Genomic DNA, 16,358 nt, shown 5'->3' on the forward strand with positions numbered 1-16,358 from the left:
TTGGTGTGTGGCTCGTAGGGGGCTTTCCTGTGGTAGACCTTGAAGGAGGACCAGCACCTCTGCCTGGGGTTCTGACCCTGGGCGGTGCATTGTGTGACATGAAAGTCTGGGACATGGTCCCTTCCCTTACAAAGGTATGATTCAGTACATGGCCGGACAGTAAATATTTCAGGATTTGCAGGTGGCACACTCTGTCACTCTGCTCGGCCATTAGACAATATGTTAATGAGTGAGCATGGCTGTGTTCCAGCAAAACTTTATTTATAGACACGGAACTTTAAATTTCATATCATTTCCACTGTCACAAATATTATTCTTTTGTTATTTTCCAACCATTTCAAATTTTGAAATGTCATTTTTAGCTCATGGTCCAACCAAAAACAGGCAGCAGACTGGATGTGGCCCATGGAGCCCGGTTTGCCGATCCCTAATCCAGTAGATGGGACAAGACAGAGACGTGGGAAAGACAGCCAATGGTGGAACTTGAGAATCAACCTGAGCATTGAGCAAAGGGCACGTGCATTCGCTGAGAGAGGCAGCGCAAAATATACGCAATGCAGGTTTCAGGGTCAGAGAGACCTGGGTTCAGATTCCAGCCCTGCCCTTTCCTGGCTGGGTAAGTCGCTTTCACCTCTGACCCGATTTCCTCATATGGAAAATGGGGACAATAATACCTGTACAAGACGGTAGCTGGGGAGATTCAGGAAGATAAATGATTCCTGACTCATAGCAGGACTATGACACAAATTAGAAGATCTTTTGCCCCTGAAAGCCGAACCTCCTTGTAGGTTTGGGGGGTCCAGGAAGGCCCCTGAAGGAGACTGGCCCTGAGCAAGGGATGTTAGTGAGACCTGGGGGTGGCAGAGCTTAACAGAGAACTAAGAGTGGGGCCTGAGCCTGTGTGCATGTCTCAGCCTGCCCTCCCCCCTCCACCCCCACGGAGGGGCTGGGGGAAAGCCAGAGGCGGGGCGCGGTGTGTGTGTGTGTGTGTGTGTGTGTGTGTGTGTGTGTGTGTGTGACAACTGGCAGGGGAGAGTGCCCCCTGCTGCAGGCACATAGCAAGCTGGTACACAGCTCCTCCTGGGAGGGGTACCTGATCCAACTCTCCCTGCTGCTATTTACCAGAAGCTAAAAATAACTCAAGAGTGACAGGGAGATGGGGCCGATTTGTAATTTAAATAGCAACAGGATAAAGCAAGGAGCTGCAAGAGATCACATTCTGTCCTGAATTAAAAATGCAAAAACCGGGGGCAGAGAGCTGAGCTGGAGCTGGAGGAGGGGGACCGCTGCCAGAGGAAGCCGGAAGCCGGGGGTCTATCCATTTTCCTTCCTTTGAGAAGGGCGGGGCCCAAGCCCAGCCCGGAACTCCTTCTTCCCCGCAGGGAACTGAGGTTCTTGCTGACAAGTGAGTCAAAGGCCAAGGAAGGCAGTGCCCGGGAGTGGGGCCAGGTTCGTCCTAAAGGCAGCAGTGCAAGGATTGGGATCTCAATGAGAGATCCCAATTTTGACACAGGGTGTTTGGGACAGGTCCCCCAGCAGCTCATGCTCTCCACTGCCATTTGGGCATTTGGAAGGGGCTGGGAGGACCAGTTCAAGCAGAGGTGTTTGAACAGGTTCTTCTCTGGTGTGCTGCTGAGAATTCAGCCTGTGGGCCAGGCAACAGGAAGCCTGGGCTGGCGTCTTATTTTTGGCTCGGAGCAGAGGCCCCTCAAGGATCCATTCGAGAGGCCCCTCAAGGATCCAGGTTCCAAAGATAACAGTTAGCACAAGCTGGGAGACCTCTCTTCAAAGATACACCAAGTAGGTTGGGTAGGCACTGGGACTAAGCCTGGCTTCTGCTGGCTTCACTGTGCTTGACCAGTGCTCTTGCCTGTTAATGCTTAGGGAAGAAAGACTAAGTAGGTTGCATAGACTAGGTGGGCATTTGAAGGCCACTGGGAAGCATCTTACAGATGAAAAACTGAGCCTCAGAGAAGGTTAGCAATTTGCTAGGTCACACAGCCAGTAACTGGTAGAACCAGGATCCAGACGCAGATGGGTTTCACTCCAAAGCCCTTTTTACTCTGTCAGGCTTCCAAGGGCCTAGACTTTCACCTTTAAGGTTCTTTTATTTTGGCTGTATACTAAGTGCACATATTCCTGGGAGGGACAATATGATAGGGAGTGTGGCAGCTGAATGGCGATGCAGCATGTAGTCAGGGCTTATGAGCCAACAGATGGAGGTGGGAGCTTTGGAGGGCAGCAGGCCTGCTGACCCTGCTTTGGGGGCTTGGTGTTACACTCCAGGCTGGAAGCAAAAGGAAGCCAGCTCTTCAGGGCAGATCCAGCTGACCCAGAGTGAGAGGAGAGCCCCCCTCTCCAGGCTTTTTACACCTCCAGTCTGGGGACCTGGGAGGTGCCAAAGGCCAATTTCCATGAGAGATCATGGTTTGAGGGACCACCTTCGACTACTGAGCTCCCACAGCTCTCTTGGCCCATTGGGAAGCTCAGCCCACTTCCAAATGTCCTCCTGCGCATGACTTTGCTGAGGCTGCGCAGAAGGAACCTAATCAAATTTCCATCCATCCCTAGCCAGTGGCTCCTGCAGGTGCCTCTGTCTCTTCTGTGGGGCAGAGGCCCAGCACCTGCAATTAGCAGGTGCTCTTAGGTTCTGGGTCACTTCCAAGGTTTCAGCAGGTACCTGGATCACAAACTTAGCTGCTTGGGAGGGATTTAAACTTAAAAAAAAAAACATCCTCACCACAGCCACTCATGCAAACAGGAAGCCAGTTCCCCTCCCTCTGCTCAGCTTGTTGCACACCTGTATTCAGCTCATTTCAACTTCCATAGGAAGTTGCTGAGCACATACTTGCACTCGGCGTGGAGCTGGGGACAATGTAGGGTTCAAGAACCCTGTAAGGAGACAAAACTAATGTACACAAAAGGTCACATAATATAGAAATATTGTTGAGAACAATATTGTCGAGTGAGCGTCAGAGATCAATCAGTGGGGTGGGAGCGCTGGCTCTGGAATAGCATTTGACACTTAGTAGGTATTTATAAAATATTTGTCAAATGAATGAATGAGTGAAAACCTAAAGATGAAGGAAGGCGATTCAAATGAAACTGTCAGAGCCGAACAGGATCTTGGAAATCATCTGGTTTATCATCTAACTCAGAGATGTTAAGTGACTTGCCCAGAGTCACACCGCAAGGGCTAGAGTTTGAACCAATAGGCACTGGTCTGGCTCTCTTTCCACCTCCCCACTTAAGATTTGAGCTAGGGTTTTAAAGGATGGAGATTTTGATTGGCTGAACATTATGGGCAAGGAGAGCAGCATAGGCAGAATGGAATAGCAGAGGTGAGGGTGGCATGTTGAAGGAAGTGTGAAAAAAGAGGGAAGAAATGTTTATTGAGCACCTACTGTGAGTAGGCATCAGCATTGTGTGAGCTGAGAGAAAATCTCTTCAGGGAAAGCCTGGATTTAGAGGCAAAAAGAAAGGAACCAGAACATAAGGAGCCTTGAAGGTTAGGCCAAGGAGTCTGGCTTGGCTGGTTTTGAGAGCAGAGGCTGTCCGGATCGTGGGTTGAGTGTTTGGTGCCCTGGTACATTTCTTTTCCCCAGCTCCCACTTGCTCATCCAGGCCACAGAAAGTAGAACATCTCACCCTCTGGGGCCTCAACAAAGCCCAGAATAATTTTCTTACCCAGATTCCTCTTCCTGTGCGTATCTGGGTGGATTCTGAGGGGTCCCCAGCTCCCCAATGCTGGCACACATTGTCCTAGGAACTGCCAAGGGCATATTCCCTAGCCCTGTACACCTGTCCCTTCCAACCTTGTCCTCTCCACCCCACCTGGAAAATATTGACAGCTTAGAAGAGTACAAGCCCAAGGGGACCTTGGTCCCACAGTCAGGACTGCTCTGCCTCTCAGAGCCTCCAGCCTGCCCCGCTTCCCCTCCAGGAGCCGCATTTCCTGCTCTCTGCTGCTCCAGGGCTGCCAGAAGCCTCAGATGGAAAACAAGCCCAGCCCCATTTCCTCTGTTTAACTGTTCGAGCTACTTGCAGAATCCCTGAGAGAGGAGCACAGGACTCTGCAAAAGCCTCCTTCCAGAAGAGTCCTTGGCTTGGCTGGCAGAACCTCTGATGGGCTACAGCATACAGGATCCACTTTAAGGGATTCATAGATGATAAGCTGGAGGGAGAACAGCTGGAAAAGGGGGTGTTAGGCCTCAGGGAACATCACCTGGACATGCCCCCAACCCTAGAGGGGTAATAGAATGTCTTTTTCAAGGACATAGATTCTTACTTCTACCACTTACCAGCTGGGTGACCTTGGACAAATGAACTTAGCAGTTCTGTACCTCAGTTTCTCCATATGTAAAAGGAAAATAAGAGAATCTACCTCATAGGGTCATTATAAAGATCCAAAGGTTTCTGGCACAGAAGCGTCCAAGAAATATTAGCTATTGTTCTATTACTGGGTCCTAACTATTAAACAAATATTTATTGAGAAATATTATGTTCCAGTCACGAGGGACACCGGATGGAGGTTTCTAATGGCTGGGATGGTATCGTGTACATTCCTATGTCTGCAGGTTCTATAGTGTAAATGTTTATTAAACTGAACTGAACTGACATTGTTTCTGTCCTTGAGAAATTTACAGCTTTCCTGGGGTAACAAACACATATAGAGCTAAAAGAAAAAAAAACCCACCTTATTATAGAGTGCCGGAAGAAGGTACGATGTCCATCCCAGAACCACCTCTAATAATAAAAGAGTAAGTGCAGGCCTTATTATGTATATTTGCCAAATCTTCATGATGGCCCCAAAGTCCAGCACAGTGCGACCTTCTTGCTATTATTCTTCAGACACATCAACTACACTCCCTTCCTCAGGGCCTTTGCTCTTACTGTTCTTTCCACCTAAAATGCTGTTCTCCTGGATGGTCACATCATTTCCTCTTGATTCATTCAGGTCTGTTCTCAAATGTCACCTCCTCAGAGAGGCTTTCCCCGAGTCCCCCTAAGTGGCACCCCCACATCATCATTCCCATCTCCTTTTATCTTGGCTTCACTTTTTCCTATAGCATATCCTATTACCTGACATTATTTTGTATATCGATTATTTGCTTTCTAGATGTCTTCCCCACTAGAATCTAAGCTCTGCGAGTTAGGGCCCTGCTTCCTTGCTCACTGCTATGTAGTCTGATACAGCGCCTAATACATAGAAGGCACTCAATAAATAGTTATTGAATGAATTCATTTATAAACCCTTTCACCTTATTTAATCCTCATGAAATTCCATGAGCTCAGTTATTATCATCACCCCTCTTCCATTTTACAGATGTGAAAACTGAGTCTCAGAAAAGCTCCCTAGCACACATATTCATCAGTTTATCTGTTTATGTCCTACCTTGTTCCAGGCAGTTTTTAGGTGACTCAGAGAGGTAAACCTCTCTGACCTGATCTGGGTCACACAGCTGGTAAGTGGCAGAAACAAAACATGAGCCCACATCTTCTGGCTCCATTATGATTCATCTTTCCACTCGGCTACTATCTCATGTACCTGACCCTTGTTACTTGGTAGATGGTGTGATGCTCACAGGGGTGTTAAGAAGAGGGAGTTGCGTGTGGGCTGAGCCCCGCCCCCCATCGTACCCAGTAGTTATGATAAAGTGGGAGACCACAGCTAGACCAAGAGGTGAAGTTTGGCGAGGTTAAATGGAGAGAAAGGCCAGGCTGGAGCCGAGGTTCAGATTCCAGCCCGGGCAGGCCTAGTGGCTGCCTAGCAGCCTCTGACTCTTGGGGCTGTCTCCTGGCTGCTGGGCCGGGCTTGTCCTCACCTGCCTCTCACTCTCCTGTGTAGTTCTTCTCCCTGGCCAGCCTCCTGTCCCAGCTAACTGAAGGCGCCTATGAGGACTGTGGTCCTATACTGGGGCAGCCGGCCGGCCTCTCACAGGGCCCCCTGGTCAGGAAGTGCCAAAAGAGGAAGAGAGTCGCCGGCAGGATGAGCGTACTGGGGGCTGGCCACAGTACTGGGGGAGGCTGCGATGAGGCCACAGCTCTGGGCCCCGCTGAGGCTCTGGGGACTGAAGAAGGGGAGCGGCCGGGGGCACTGAGGCAGATGTGGCGCTACCGCTCCTGGGACGTGCCACAGATCCCAGCTGAGGCCCCCCAGACACAGTAGGTATTCAGGGTGGCCTGGGAATGGGCACCTCCAACCCTCAACTAATCTTTTATCTGGAATGGGGCATTGTGGCAGAAATGGGGTTACCCATTGGTTGTCTAGCAGCTCAGCAGAGGCTCAGAAAAAGGCAAAGGGGTCCTTGGCAGGGTGAGGGGATCTCTGGTGTTTTAATTGTTGCGGGGTATGTGGTGGAGTGCTGAGCTCTGCAGGAGACTAAGAGTTGAGGGCATTAACAGTAGGGGGATCTGGGAAGAGGAGGCTCCACAGGAATGTGGCACTGGATCTTGGATGCTCTATGGCCTTGTGCAAACTCAGCGGGGTCTTTGGCAGCCTCTGGTCTCCCTCAGAGCTTAGGGTCAGAACCATAAGGAAACTTCCCTAGAGGGGCCCATGCGCCCCAAGAGGACTGTGTCAGGCCCACTCAGGGATTTCATTACCCTCCTCCTCACCATCCTAGCATCTGCTGCTGGCTGGAGGGCTAGTGCCCCACCTATCTGGTCAGACCTCCAGGCCCACAGGAAACTTTAAGGAAGCTGGAAGGTTCTGAACTTCTGTGTGCTGGTTATTTCTCAAAATCGCAGGCTTGACTCAGGTCACAGATCCCACCGTTGGCCATACATGGCTAGCTAAGCCTGGAAAACAAGCTTCCAGAACCCCAGAGGAGAGGGTGGAACTGAAGGTGACACAAGATGTGGCTTTGCAGGAAGGAGTGCTAACAGAAACAGCGGGCAGCCAATGTGGACATCAGGGTGACCAGGTTTGGGAGGGAGAAGACCACGCACTCCAGCTTCCAGATCTCCCTGTGTCAGGCCAGCAGAAGCTATCAGAGGCTCCCCGAGCTGCTGATTCCCAAGCACGTGCACTGGCTGTGCCACCACAGGCCACTGCTCTGGTTCCAGTTGCTTTCCTTAGCTTTAGAGAGGACAACCTCTTCTGCCCTGAGGGTGTGTTTGAGTGTGTCTGAGAGGCCTACTTCTGGCGGGTGATGTATGTGTAAGAGATGTGGCAACCAGTGTCCTGGGGGGCATTTGTGCATAGGAGAAAGGTGTGTATGATCTGTGTGGGTGTGTGAGTCAGTGAATGAGAGTGCGCTCTTTATGTGTATATATTTACGAGTGTGTAAGAGGTATGCAGGCAATTCTAGCAGCATAATAGATCTGCAGGTTTTGTTGGATGTTGGGAAAATGCTATTAGGAGTGTGCAAAAGGGTTGGAAACAACTGTGAATAGCTGTGGAAAGATGACTTTATATGAGAAATGTGTATGTTCTTTGTTGATGTGTGCGAGGGTCACTTTGGTGTGACTTTGGTCCTGGTATATATTTCTGAGTGTGCGAGGCTAGGGTGGGAAGTGTCAGTTTTGGTAATGAGTGAGTGTAATTGTGTGATAGGTGTGTTTGTTCTGTGTATAGGGAACATTGTTTGACTTTTATTCCCGTCGGTGTTATTTGGGAGAGCCAAGGGGGTAAGGGTGGAATTCTGTGAGTGGCTGTGAACGGGCACTGGGTGTGCAAGAGAGGTGTCTGTCTATTCCGTGTGGCTGTAGGAGAGGTGGTGATCGCTGCCCTCGCGGGTGTTCTCTAGTGAGCAGGTAGGTTGTTTGGTGGTGGGGAGGGAGGGTTAAGGGAGGGAAAGATGGTATGTGTCTGAGTGGGCACAGTGCTGCTGTGTCAGGCCAGAGATTCTGTGAAATCCAGCGAGAGATCCGGGCGGACCAGCGATTGTGGAGGCGGGGCCTCGGTTGTCCCGCCCCCTCAGCCGGGTCCCCTCAGGCAGACCGAAGCGGGCTGCTGCGCGGCAGGCAGCCGGCAGAGGGCGCCGCGGGCCAGTGCCGCGGCGCAGCCGAGGGGGCGTGCTTGGCGGCGGGCAGGCAGCAGCCCGGCCAGCTATGCGGGGTCCTGCTGCCGCGGCTGGCGGCACTTCCTGGAGCGGCGGCGGCCGCTTCCCGGGCACCTGGGCGTGGGGCGCGGGGCCGCGCGGCGCGGGGCGGGCAGAGCGAGCGCGCGCCATGGCCGCAGCAGGCGGCGCCGAGCCGGCGTGTTGAGCCCCGGCCGCCGGCCCGGCATGGGCGTCTCCCGCGGGCCCGCCGCCGGCCGGGGCTAGGGCCGGATGGAGCCGCGGGACGGCAGCCCCGAGGCCCGGAGCAGCGACTCCGAGTCGGCCTCCGCCTCGTCCAGCGGCTCCGAGCGCGACGCGGGTCCCGAGCCGGACAAGGCGCCGCGGCGCCTCAGCAAGCGGCGTTTCCCAGGGCTGCGGCTCTTCGGTCACAGGTGAGCAGGGCGAGCATCGCGGCACCGGGCGGACAGCGCGCCTGGCCCCGGGAGGCATTCTTGAGCCGCCCCGGTGCTGACAGCGAGTGGAGGTCACCCCCCGCGCACCGCCGGTACGGGCTGTCTTGGCGTTGGCTCCGCATGGGGGCCATCCCCCAGCGTCTCGGCGCTGGCACCGAGCGGGGGTCGTTCCCTGGCAGTGGCAGCTTAGCGCGTCTCCTCCGTGTTACCGAGGCAGGGTGAGCTTCCAACTCTCCAGCAGGAAGACAGAATCACCTCAGTCCCCTAGCACCCGCAGGTAAAGCCCCATGACTTGTTACTTACTCCTTCTTGGCGCTGATAGAACAGGGCTCCCTCGCCGCCCCCCTGGACCTCGGTTGAGGCCAGGTTGCCTACCACCACCGCATGACATCTGCAGAACGTGGTCTCGCAGATACTGTCAAGGCACATGCCTGTCCCGGAGCACTGGTCACTGATTTAATCGCTCAGCGTTTTAAGCCTCTCCTTGGAGTTGAGGGTGTCTGGCCACCTTTTCTACGGTGGTGCTCTTGATTAGCACGGAGACCCCAGCATCTATCTCTGCTAGGCAGAAGGCGTCTCTACCCCTACCCGCTTCCAGTCCTTCCCTTGCTGGGAAAGGGATCGTGTGGGTTGCAGTGTGGAATCTATGCGAAACCTTCAAGCTCCATCATGCCCCCTCTCCCAGCACGCTAAATCTCACCATTTTGTGCCTGTGACAGGGCTTTGACCGGGACCCTGGTGAGGATTTGGGGTAGAGTGTGGAAAGATTGAGTGCAGGCAGCCCATGGCATGTGTGTGGAATTGGCTGGGAGTGCTTCCTATCAGTGCAACCCCCGTGTAAGGTGAGGGAAAGTGGAGCCCTACGAGTACCCCACCTGGCTCCTTGGCATTTCTCCTGACTGTCCCCTGCCCTCCAGTGGTGGAGGAGCTTGCCGCCAATCAGCTAAGGACCCCAGAGCCAACTCAAACTGGACTCTGACCACTTGGAGTCTGCCCAAGGCCTCCCTCTTCACTTTCCTTCAGTTGCTCAGGCTTTGTGGCATTCGGCCTCTCTGAACTCTACCCTGTGCCTCCCCAAGGTAGACTTTACCACCAATAACGTGGGCGCTTTTCTCCTGTTGGCGTCTCTGTAATGCTGACCTATACCCTCTGCCTGCATTGCCCTGACCAGGTCCCTGCTCTTTGTACCTGCACTATGTTGCCAAGCACACTCAGAGATTTGGATTGTCACACTGGCAGATGGAACTCCGTGGGCTTTTGTGAAGCCAGGCAGGCTTCAATGTCTTGTAAAACGGGGCAGGGAGCAAAGCTTCCAGTACCTCTGTTTTGTCACCCACAGCCCTACAAGATGGAGCAGTTTACACCCAGCTCTGCAGGATGTAGCCTCCAGTGTTCAGAGGCTTCTAAGGGGGAGGGAGGAGCTCCATCGGAGGCTTCCTGTCTCTGCCCACAGGGTACCAAGTGTTGGGCTCTCCTGACCTGTGGCTGTGCCCCTTCTGACAGGCACAGGTTTGTGCATATGGGAATGAACCTCAGGCACATTTCAGGAGGAAGAACAAGAAGCAAGAGAACCAGCAAGTACCTTTACATCAGTGGTCCCCAGCCTTTTTGGCACCAGGGACCAATGCTCCCATGAGAATCCAATGCCTGATGATCTGAGGTAGAGCTGAGGTGGTGAGGCTAGTGCTGGGAAGCGGCTGTAAATACAAATGAAGCTTTGCTCACTCACCACTTAGCTTGGTACTGGTTCATGGCCTGGGGGTTGGGGACCCCCGCTTTACATAAGTCTCTAAAATAACAGAATAGGTGTTATTTCTCCATTTTTTTATTAATGAGAAAAACAGTGTTTCAAAAAATATAAGTAATTTGTCCAGAGTCACATAGTAAGGGGCAGATATAGAAATTGAACTATATTCTTATCCTAAAACCCACATTTCTATCTCTGTACTAGCTTCCCAAACAGAACATCACAATGACTTAGGGAGCTTCAGGAAATAGATTCCTAGATCTTACCCTTGGCTTGTGTGACTCATCAGGTCTGGAGGTGGAGCCTGATGTTTTTTTACCTCTTCTCAAGTGTTTCTAACGTGCTACTAAGTTTGCGAACCACAATATTACATCACTCTGGGGATGCTAAGTGATCTAAGAGGATGCTTACTGAGAAGAAAATCGAACAGCACCTCTAGAAGCATGCAAGGAGTGTCCCCTGTGTAGTAGCCCTATGCTCTGGCAGTGAGACATTCAGAAATGGATTATTCGGAGAACCCAGTAGAGTCAAAGAGAGGTCAGTGGGGGAATAGACTTAACCCCGCCAGGCCTGGGAGCTCAGAGAATCAGATGCCCACTGGGACTGACTTCCCTCCCCTTTCTCTGATCGGAGGACGCCGAGACAAACATTTGTAACAATGCATCTGCTCTAAGCACTGCCTATTTAATGCTGTTTATTTGGTCCTGCCACCTTTACTGGTTGCCAGTCTCAGGTAAAAGTCCCTAGTGCTCCACTTGGAACCCACACTCCATCTTTTCCCCAGACTCCATGCTCATTTTTAACCTGTCTCTTTCTTCTGGTTGGGTGTCCACCCTTTGCAATTTCCCCATCCTGCTCCCCTCCCCTCCCATACACACCTCAAATCTTGGGACTGAGGGGCCTGATAAGCGAATAGACAGTGGCTAGAAGGGAGCATCAAGGATAACACTAAAGACATGTTGAGAAGTCTGCATTTGGAGCCTGGCTCAGTGGTAGAGTTCTATAATCAATGAGCAGTCTCCGCTGTGGGCTTGGTGGGGCGGAGGCGGGGAAGTGATGGTAGCTGGGCATCACGTTTGCCTCCCTGGTCCAGTCAGGAAGAACAGTCTCTGAATGGCAGCCTCTTTGGAATCTACTTACGAGACTTTTCCTTAAAGCCAACCTCAGCTCCCCACAACTGACTTTACCATCTTATAATCTGGGGAGCAGTTTGTCATCTCCCCTTTTTTAGCCCAGTAAGAAACAAAGCTGAGTCATGATGTTCCCCAGCTCCATTCTGCCCCACCTGTCCTTGCTGGGAACCATCATCCCCCTCCTGGGAGAGGAGGTACAGTTTGGGCCCTAGTCCCAGAGTCTGGCTTTTCCTTTATCCTTACCATTCAGATTCCTTTGGCCTAAGGGGTGGTCAGTCAGAAGGGAGGGATGTTAATTCTGTCTCCTCTTCCTGTTCCAGGGCCCACCTGGAGGGAAGACTTGCTTATCCTTTGGCCCAGTCCTGGCAGCCTGACCCTGGGCAGGTCACACAGCTTGTGGATTAGCTGGTTTTGCACTCTAGGGGCATCAGTAATTCCCTGGCAGTTTACACATCTAGAGATAAAGCGCCTTGGCCTGCAGAGGTCCTGCAGAGCCTGAGCGCTGGCTCTGCCACCCCTGCCCTTCTTTAATGCTCTAAGTCAGTAGTTCTCTGAGGGCAGGAAATGCACCTGTGGAACAAGTTTGAGACAATAGGTCCCTTTTAGAGGTGATGCCACATGGCCCCGAGTGAACATGATCCCAAAGTCTAAGCTGGCAGAGGGTGCCTGCTGGGCAGCCTGAGTGGAAGCAGCCCTGGTCTGGGTTGGTTTTGCAATGATTGGGAGGGACATGTTGATGGATGCCTCATGCTCAGATACAAGAATCCCTGTCCAGGCACTGAGATGCCTAGAGGAAAAGGAGTCTCTCTGAGTGGTTTGTCTTGCTCAAGCTAATACTGGGAGTGGCCCAGGTGGCCAAGGGAGGTGGGTACAAGACAGTCCCTGGGTTCACACCAGTTTGGGAAGAAAAAGGGACCTCAGTGGCTGAGCTGTGCATCAGCTCACCTCACTTGGCCAGCTCCTCAAACAACATGTGCCAATGTGTAGCTGGCCAAGATCAGGAATTAGGGTTGGACTCTGTCTTCCCGCCGCTGCCACACACCCACCAGTCTCTGGCTTACAGGTCCGGGAGTGGTTGGGCAACTCTTGTCATTTTCTTTCCATGCCATATTCTGGAAAGATCAACTCTCAGGATGTGGAGCCATCCAGGACACTCAAGTTGGCAGAAGAGAGCACGAGAGTGGGTGTCCTCTAGTCAAGGACAGAGGAAGGACTGAGTGGTCTTAGAGAAAGCTTAGGCTCTGGGCAGCTGGAACGGGGCTTGGGGGCAGAGAAACAGACCTACCCTCCTGGGCTTCCTGGATCCCTCTCCAGAAGTCACCAGTCACCACCTAAGCAGAGGTGGAGGTGAGTGGGCATGCTGGCGCTGAGGCTTGGCCTGTGCTGGATCCTAGGAGAAGCAGAGGTTGGATCCCTATACTGCAACAAAGGCAAGAGAGAGAGTTTCGAGGTCCAGGAGCTGATGAGGGAACTTGCCTTGCAGTATCCTAGAGCAACACAAGGGGGCGACAGCCACCATTGTGGGAAGGGTAGGGGAAGAGATTCTTTCTCCTAGTCCCCTTGCACCAAAGACCTACTGTGGGTGGACCCATAGACACCTCCTACTGCTGAGTTACCTGATACTCTGGCTGCCAGGGTGGAGCCAATCAGAATTCAGCAGAAGGCAGGCTGAGCAAGAGCTTCCACATTACCTGTCCTAACCCCTCCTCCTCCCTGAAGGTTGAGGCCTATGCTTGTTTCCAACTCCAGGGCCATGTCAGTTTGAGCCACATCACAGAACCCCGAAGCCTTCCCTGCTCTCTGAAAAATCCCCATCTGGAACCTTTCAGCCTGCCCTCCACCTGTCATCCCGGAGGCTGCTGCTGCCACCTGAGCAGTTCTATAAGTCGGCATCGGGAGTGGGAATAGAAGAGGGATGTACTGTACCTGCATCTACTGTTACACCTGCATCTAGGCTCACCAGCGCCCCTTGTTCCTGGGTGGGATTAGTAGTGTGCCCCTCTGGGTGGTGCCGCATGTCTTGCTCCCCTGGATTGCTTCCTCTGTGTTTCACGTGTGGGGCCCCCGATATCCTTAGGCGTCAGCCCCACATAGAGCCTGCAATTTGATCCCCCCACCCACCCACTGTGGTTCTCAGCATGGCCTGGCTGGTAGTCGGTCAGTAGTAGGTAGGAGCCTTGAAAGGCAGTTTCAGGTGGGGAAAGAGTAGGCCAGAGGTGACCAAATGCCCGCGAGGACCTGTCATTCTGCAGTTGTTCCTTTTTGCCTTCTTCCTCGGCTAAGACACCAGAGACAAGGTTAGGTGATGGAGAGGAGTTTCGGGTGAGACCGAGGGCTCTTTGTCCCAGAGAGAGGAGGGAGAGGCCGAGACGGGCCTTCCTATCCCCGCACCCCGTACTCCCGTGCATCCAGGTGAGTGAGGTGCTCGCTCGTCGTTCTTGGGCAATTAACTTGCCAGAAGCTTATCAATCCATCAATTTCAGACAATCACAACAACCTTGTAGTTGGTTTTATTCCTATTTACAGATGAGAAACCAAGGCTTGGAGAGATCGGGGTGTGGCCCAGGATTGCACAGCTCTCACTGGAGCCCAAACCCAAGGATCTTTCCACTACACCAGGCCGCCCTGCTTACTAGCACTCTTTCCTTTCATTCCTTTATTTTCCCATCCCTAATCTGGTGGAGCCTAAAAAGAGGTTTGTGGGATCCATGAGATGCAGTGAGAGAGATTTTTGTCTCACGTGGGAGTAGAGTAAGAGCCATGAAGTGATCTGCTCCTGGACCACCAGGAAAACTGCCACCAGGATCCTAACTTCAGGGGGAGCGACACTGGGCTGCGGGAGACCCTTGAGTAGGGAGACCTGGTTGTGAGCAGGTTGTCCTGTGGCTCCCTGGCTGGATCTGGAATGCAGGGGCAGGTCTGTGACCTTTTATCTTGCTTTCAGAGTGCACTGGACGTGTTTAAAGGAGCCCCCGATATCACCCCGGGGTCATCGGGTAACCTCTGGCCTGGGGAGAGGTGCTTTAGGACAGCACAATACATGGAACCTCATTTGTACCCAGCACCTCTTGGTGAGAGGTCTGAAGAGAGAGGGAGGGCCCCAGAGCCCTCCCCATCCAGTTTCAGAGGCCTCCTCCCCCTTGCCCCTGGCAGAGTGCCAGTTCAGAGCTCCCACAAAGAGGCCTCTCCCCTGCTGGGGCTGAGCCCAATCACAGCACATGCCAAAATAGCTGTCTGGGAGCCTGGGCCTGCGCCTCCCACGCCCCAGCATCTCTCAGGTTAACAGCTTGCCTGTCTCTCCGCCCCCCTTCCCCAGCTTGCTGACATTTTACTGAGGCGGGGGCAGTTGTGAAAGGGGGCAAGCTGGTTCCTGCTCCCCAGCCCACACAGACACCCCACTGACACAACCTGCCACCCACTTGCCCTCCTCTGCAAGACATCTTTTAAAGGGAGACCTTCCTTCTGGCCCTGCAGACGTGAGGTTTCCACTATGAGACAGTGTGAGGAACACACTCAGGGTTCCAGGCCATCCTCGGAAGGCCCAAGGCAACCTCAGAGAACTGTTGTCCTTTTGGGGGTCTTTTCGAAAAATTATTCAAGAATCTTTTTAAAAAGCATTAAGTATTTTGCAATAAAAACGTACACAGAATCATGTAACGCCGCCACTTGGCTTGCTCAGATGTTGCCATTGTGCCATCTTTGCTTTGCACAGAGCTGGAGGCCCCCATGTTTCCCTCCCCCAAGGAAACCACAGTCCTGGTTCTGGCGTTTGAATTCGCATGCCTGTTTTAAAATTTTTCCCTACATAGATATGCATCCATAGCAACATATAGTACTGTTTTGTATGTGTTTTCTCTTGATTTGAATGGCGTACTGTGCATATCTTGAGTTTAGGTTTTTCTCTGTGTATTGTTTTGGATATTTGACCATCTTGAAACAGCGTTAGTGAACTCTGTTAACTGCCACCTATTCCTTCTTGTAATTGCACAGCAGCTTATTTGCTTAATATCCTGTTGGTGGACATTTAGGTTGTTGGCAGTTTTTTTGCCCTTGCAAGCAGTCCCTCACGTCTCCTTGTGTTCTCTCGCCATCCGTGCTTGGTCATAGACAGGGTGGTAATATCTTCAGCTTAGATAGTTGCCAGATAGCACCCCAAACTGGTGGTCCTAATTTTTAGGCCTCTGAGTTATTTTCTTCAAAGTTTTGGTAAACTGAGGAATTGGTTATGAGGAAGCACTTTTTCAAGCTTGCAACAGCCCCACAAGAGAGAAAAGGTAGGTGTTACCCCTATTTATCAGATGAGGAAATTGAGGCTCAGGCAGAGTAAGAGACTTGGCTTGAGGTCAGATAGGTCAGGAGTCCCCAACCCCCAGGCCGTGGACCTGTAGGTCTGTGGCCTATTAGGAATGGGGCGGTGGGGGGGGGGCCCTCCCCGCTCCACTGGGCGACGCAGCAGGAGGTGAGCGGCCGGCGAGTGAGAGTGAGCAAAGCTTCATCTGTATTTGCAGCTGCTCCCCAGCGCTTGCATTTCCACCTCAGCCTCACCTCACATCAGCAGGCATTGGGTTCTCATGCGAGCACCAGTCCCTGGTGCCAAAAAGGTTGGGGACTACTGAAGATCAGAGGCAGAATCCCTGTGGAACTTACAGTCCAAATCCTCAAAAAAGACCACTCAGAAATTTGAGGCACAGTTTCTGGCTCAAAGGCAAAAACCCTTGTGTAGGGTGAATGGGAGCTTTGGGGGCCAGGTGGACCCCCAGGAGCTGACAACCGATTGTGAGTTCTTCTAGAGGATGGAAGAGCGGGCAACATCAGCAGAAGTTTCAGAGGGGGAGTTAAATTTTGAATGCAGGGTGAAGGGAAATACTGCTCCCGGCAGATGAGGAATGGGAGCCCGCTACAGACGCAGGAGAAGGCAACAAGAGGGACTGGTCACAAGAGAAGAGGGGGCCAGCAGAGGGTCGGGAGACTCATAGGGAGACATATCCGGCATCCCATCAGGAATCAGTTTCAGTATGTG

General features: G+C 52.5%; 1 protein-coding gene across 13 annotated transcripts in view; it reads left to right on the top strand.

Annotated features, from left to right (window-relative positions):
• Positions 1-16,358, top strand: part of DGKZ (diacylglycerol kinase zeta) — a 41,583-nt gene that overhangs the window by 3,546 nt on the left and 21,679 nt on the right. For 3 of the 13 annotated variants that reach the window (XM_036220737.1, XM_016146750.2, XM_016146751.2), the window contains exon 1: positions 8,083-8,437. The exons of 3 other annotated variants lie outside the window; for them this stretch is intronic. In XM_036220737.1, the coding sequence (XP_036076630.1) occupies positions 8,277-8,437 (161 nt within the window). In that variant the 5' untranslated portion in view covers positions 8,083-8,276. Of the gene's footprint in view, positions 1-5,974; positions 6,166-8,082; positions 8,438-16,358 lie in introns of those variants that run through there. 7 more of the 13 variants (XM_036220735.1, XM_016146752.2, XM_016146742.2 and 4 more) reach the window with 5 other exon arrangements.

Source organism: Rousettus aegyptiacus, unplaced genomic scaffold (assembly GCF_014176215.1).
Source record: "Rousettus aegyptiacus isolate mRouAeg1 unplaced genomic scaffold, mRouAeg1.p scaffold_m13_p_5, whole genome shotgun sequence".
Lineage (NCBI taxonomy): Eukaryota > Metazoa > Chordata > Mammalia > Chiroptera > Pteropodidae > Rousettus > Rousettus aegyptiacus.